We start from the raw sequence: 3,472 nt of genomic DNA on the forward strand, positions 1-3,472 counted from the left end.
CTTTCTTTTTTCCCGTGCCTCCCCAGTGCACACAGGGAACTAAAGGTCTCCTGGAGTCGGCCACTCTCCCTCCGCTCCTGTCCACCTCGTGTCCTCAGGGGAAACCTCAGACAGCTTATACCTGCCCAGACAGCAGCCCCGCGGTGAACTCTGACCCCTCCCCGCAGCTCTCCACAAGCTGCGGGGCCCGCCATACCGCCAGTTCCCGGGACAATACCTCTCCACCACGTCACACCAAGACTCGGTCAAAGAAAAGCAAACTAGCGGCTCTGCATATTCCCAACCCTTCCTTTGATGTTCCTGTTTCCCCCACCTCTCCGGACGCTGGGCCCAGCTTCATCCCTATGCACTGACTGTAACGACAGCTTTCGAAAGTGAAAAAAAAACACGTTGTGTGAAGCTTGCATGCTGTAACAAAGTCAGACACACATGGTATAAAGTCAAAAATTGTTATTAAGTGTCGGTTCCCTGAAAGCTCCAAGTCTAGTCATTGTGTTTTAGGATGACGATCACAAAGATATGCATTTGTGTTTGTAGTGGAAATAGGAGCACTAGAGATCTAGAGAATAGATTGGATCTATTCTGGCTGTAAAGGGTGCAACTTTGGTGTAGAATGACAAGCACATAAAAAGATTTGTAAGATAGAGGAACTGGTGTACTGACAGAACCATATGCCTTCCTGATGATTCTCATGTCAAACATGAATTTTACCAGCATGTCCGATCCTGCAAATTTTATAAAATAATGGCTTTGATGTATCAGGTGGAAAAACTGTAGGAGCTTGAAAAGCTTTGTATGGTCTTAAAGGGATTGTCCACCCCAAATATAGAATTTAATTCCCATATGTCCTTCCTCTAAAATCGCGCGGCTCCGTGTAAAAATGGGACCTTGAGCTAGTTACTCCTAAAGATGAACAGCAGAGAGACAGTTTGTACTGATGATGTCATCTAGAGACATCATCAGTACATGTCAATTAAACTCTGACAGCAGCCATGGAGCGTTTTTAAGAATATGAGTACTAAAAGCTCTACGTTCAAATCAAACTTCTTTGGAGGTACAGATGGGTGACAAATTAAAGCTATCTTGCCCTGGGCCCCTTTAGCGGGATGGTCTGGCCCTGGGCAGAGAACACTGTCTACCCCTAGACTGTAGATAAAGATGGATGATGTGTCTCCACTTCCTCCCACTGTACAAGAGGGAAGCCATAACACGGGGATCCGGGCGCTGTATCATACCACCACACTATCCATTGTTCTGAAAGAACAACTAAGCAATAAGGCTATGTGGGCTATCTTGGCCAATCATTTTGCTTTTGTTATATTTCTATAGATTAATTAAGCTTAAACAGAGGGGGCACAAATAAATTAAACCGTGATTAAGGTCCCACATTGTGTTCATCTCCTAGTTCATACTTTTCTGCTAGAACATGTTTACACTCTTTAATGTTAAAAAAAAAGTCCTCACAGTGTCTGAATATACATGTATTCACCCTCTGTCTTTAGCATCTGTCTCTTTAAGCCCCCCTACCGAAAAAGGCCGGTTTGCTCTGATTGGTCAGTGTGTCCGGGTCTTCCAGAACAACACTCTCTGTGTCTCTGCACCGTCATTGCAGCCGGGTAATGACTGGAACAGTACTGTAGCGGCACTTTCTACCTATATATAGCATAGTTGTGTCATTGCAACCGTACAGACGATCACAATCCATTCTCTTTGGAATGAGGGTTCTGATGCTTTCACTGTATTTACATATAAACCTCACCCTGCATTATAATAAAAAGGAAATCTCACTTTTTTACAATTTGGGACCTTTAATACCCCTATTGTTCTACTACCTGTGAAGTCCAAAGCATTGCAAAGATACATGTAATTTTTTAAGCTCTGGCTTTTTTTCTTTCCCCACACATTTATTCAGGTTTTCCTTTGTCGCCCATCTAAAATATCTCAAACAAAGGTGTACAGGTCTATTGACTTCAATAAGTTATTCAGCATGAATGAGCCCACCCTAAATACAGTCATGAAACAACGTCTTTCTTTGCTTAAAGGTCTTGACTTTACTATCCAAAATCTTAAACTTGCACGTGGATTCAGATTTTGTGTGGATTTTCCCTTTAAATTAAGCACCGTGTGTATTGGTTGTATCGCTGTGTTCTGTTGTTCAGATTTCCTTGCTGTATAGATGGCAGCAAATGCAACTGCATGATACTGACTATAGAATTTTTTTTATTTTTGTTTATTGAATTTAAGCATCACTTTCTACACTATAGAGATCTTTTGCCACTTTTTGTAGGAAAGCTGTGATTTAGAGTTCCTGAAAACAATCGTGTTCATTGCCTCCAGCTTGAGTCATTAAAGGTCACATGACATGGTGTTCTTTGGATGCTTTCATATAGAGCTTAGTGGTCCCCTAATACCATATCTGAAGTCTCTTTTATGTAAACCTTAGCGGTCCCCTAATACTGTATCTGAAGTCTCTTTTATGTAAACCTTAGTGGTCCCCTAATACTTTATCTAAGTATCTTTTATTCTAGACCTTAGTGGTCCCCTAATACCATATCTGAGTCTCTTTTATGTAGACCTTAGTGGTCCCCTAATACTGTATCTGAAGTCTCTTTATATAGACCTTAGTGGTCCCCTAACACTGTTCTAGGCTCTTTTATAAGACCTTAGGGGTCCCCTAATACCATATGAAGTCTTTTATATAGACCTTAGGGCCCTAATCCCCTATCTGAAGTCTCTGTTATAGACCTTAGTGGTCCCCTAATACCATATCTGAAGTCTCTTTTATATAGACCTTAGTGGTCCCCTAATACTGTATCTGAGTTTCTTTTATATAAACTTATGGTCCCCTAATACCATATCGAAGTCTCTGTTATATAGACCTTAGTGGTCCCCTAATACTGTATCTGAAGTCTCTTTTATAGACCTGTGGTCCCCTAATACTGTATCTGAAATCTCTTTTATATAACCTTAGTGGTCCCCAATATACACTATCTGAAGTCTCTTTTTATAGACCTTAGTGGTCCCTAATACCATATCTGAAGTCTCTTTTATAGACCTTAGTGGTCCCCTAATACCATATCTGAGTCTCTTTTATATAGACCTTAGTGGTCCCCTAATTCTGTATCTGAAGTCTCTTTTATATAGACTTTATTGGTCCCCAATACTGTCTCTGAAGTATCTTTTATATAGACCTTAGTGGTCCCCTAATACTGTATCTGAAGTCTCTTTTTTACAGACCTTAGTGGTCCTCTAATACTGTATCTAAAGTCTCCCAAAATTCCGCCTTGGTGCAGAATTAGAGCCACTAGAGCCAGTCCCACAATGAGCTTTCCTTTGTATGAGGCATTTCTGAGTATGTAGTTTTTGAGGAGGAGAGAGGGGGGGCAAGGTGGAGGCTGGGGGCGTGGCCTTGACCAACTGCCACTTTAGTTGTTTGAAAGCCATGATGTCTCTCTCTCTCTCATGGGTGGGC

At 41.6% G+C, this 3,472-nt stretch overlaps 1 protein-coding gene and 1 long non-coding RNA gene across 5 annotated transcripts in view; one reads left to right on the plus strand and one right to left on the minus strand.

The window, feature by feature from the left end:
- The window catches only part of zdhhc18b (zDHHC palmitoyltransferase 18b), a 24,282-nt gene that overhangs the window by 14,475 nt on the left and 6,335 nt on the right, over positions 1 to 3,472 (plus strand). Inside the window, exon 9 of one of the 4 annotated variants that reach the window (XM_032535831.1) lies at positions 27 to 2,498. The exons of 1 other annotated variant lie outside the window; for it this stretch is intronic. In XM_032535831.1, the coding sequence (XP_032391722.1) occupies positions 27 to 353 (327 nt within the window). In that variant the 3' untranslated portion in view covers positions 354 to 2,498. Of the gene's footprint in view, positions 1 to 26; positions 2,499 to 3,472 lie in introns of those variants that run through there. 2 more of the 4 variants (XM_032535832.1, XM_032535833.1) reach the window with 2 other exon arrangements.
- LOC116701832 (uncharacterized) overlaps positions 1 to 3,472 on the minus strand; it is a 20,331-nt gene that overhangs the window by 3,197 nt on the left and 13,662 nt on the right. The gene's annotated exons all lie outside the window — the stretch shown is intronic.

Source organism: Etheostoma spectabile, chromosome 14 (genome assembly GCF_008692095.1).
Source record: "Etheostoma spectabile isolate EspeVRDwgs_2016 chromosome 14, UIUC_Espe_1.0, whole genome shotgun sequence".
Taxonomy (NCBI): Eukaryota; Metazoa; Chordata; class Actinopteri; order Perciformes; family Percidae; genus Etheostoma; species Etheostoma spectabile.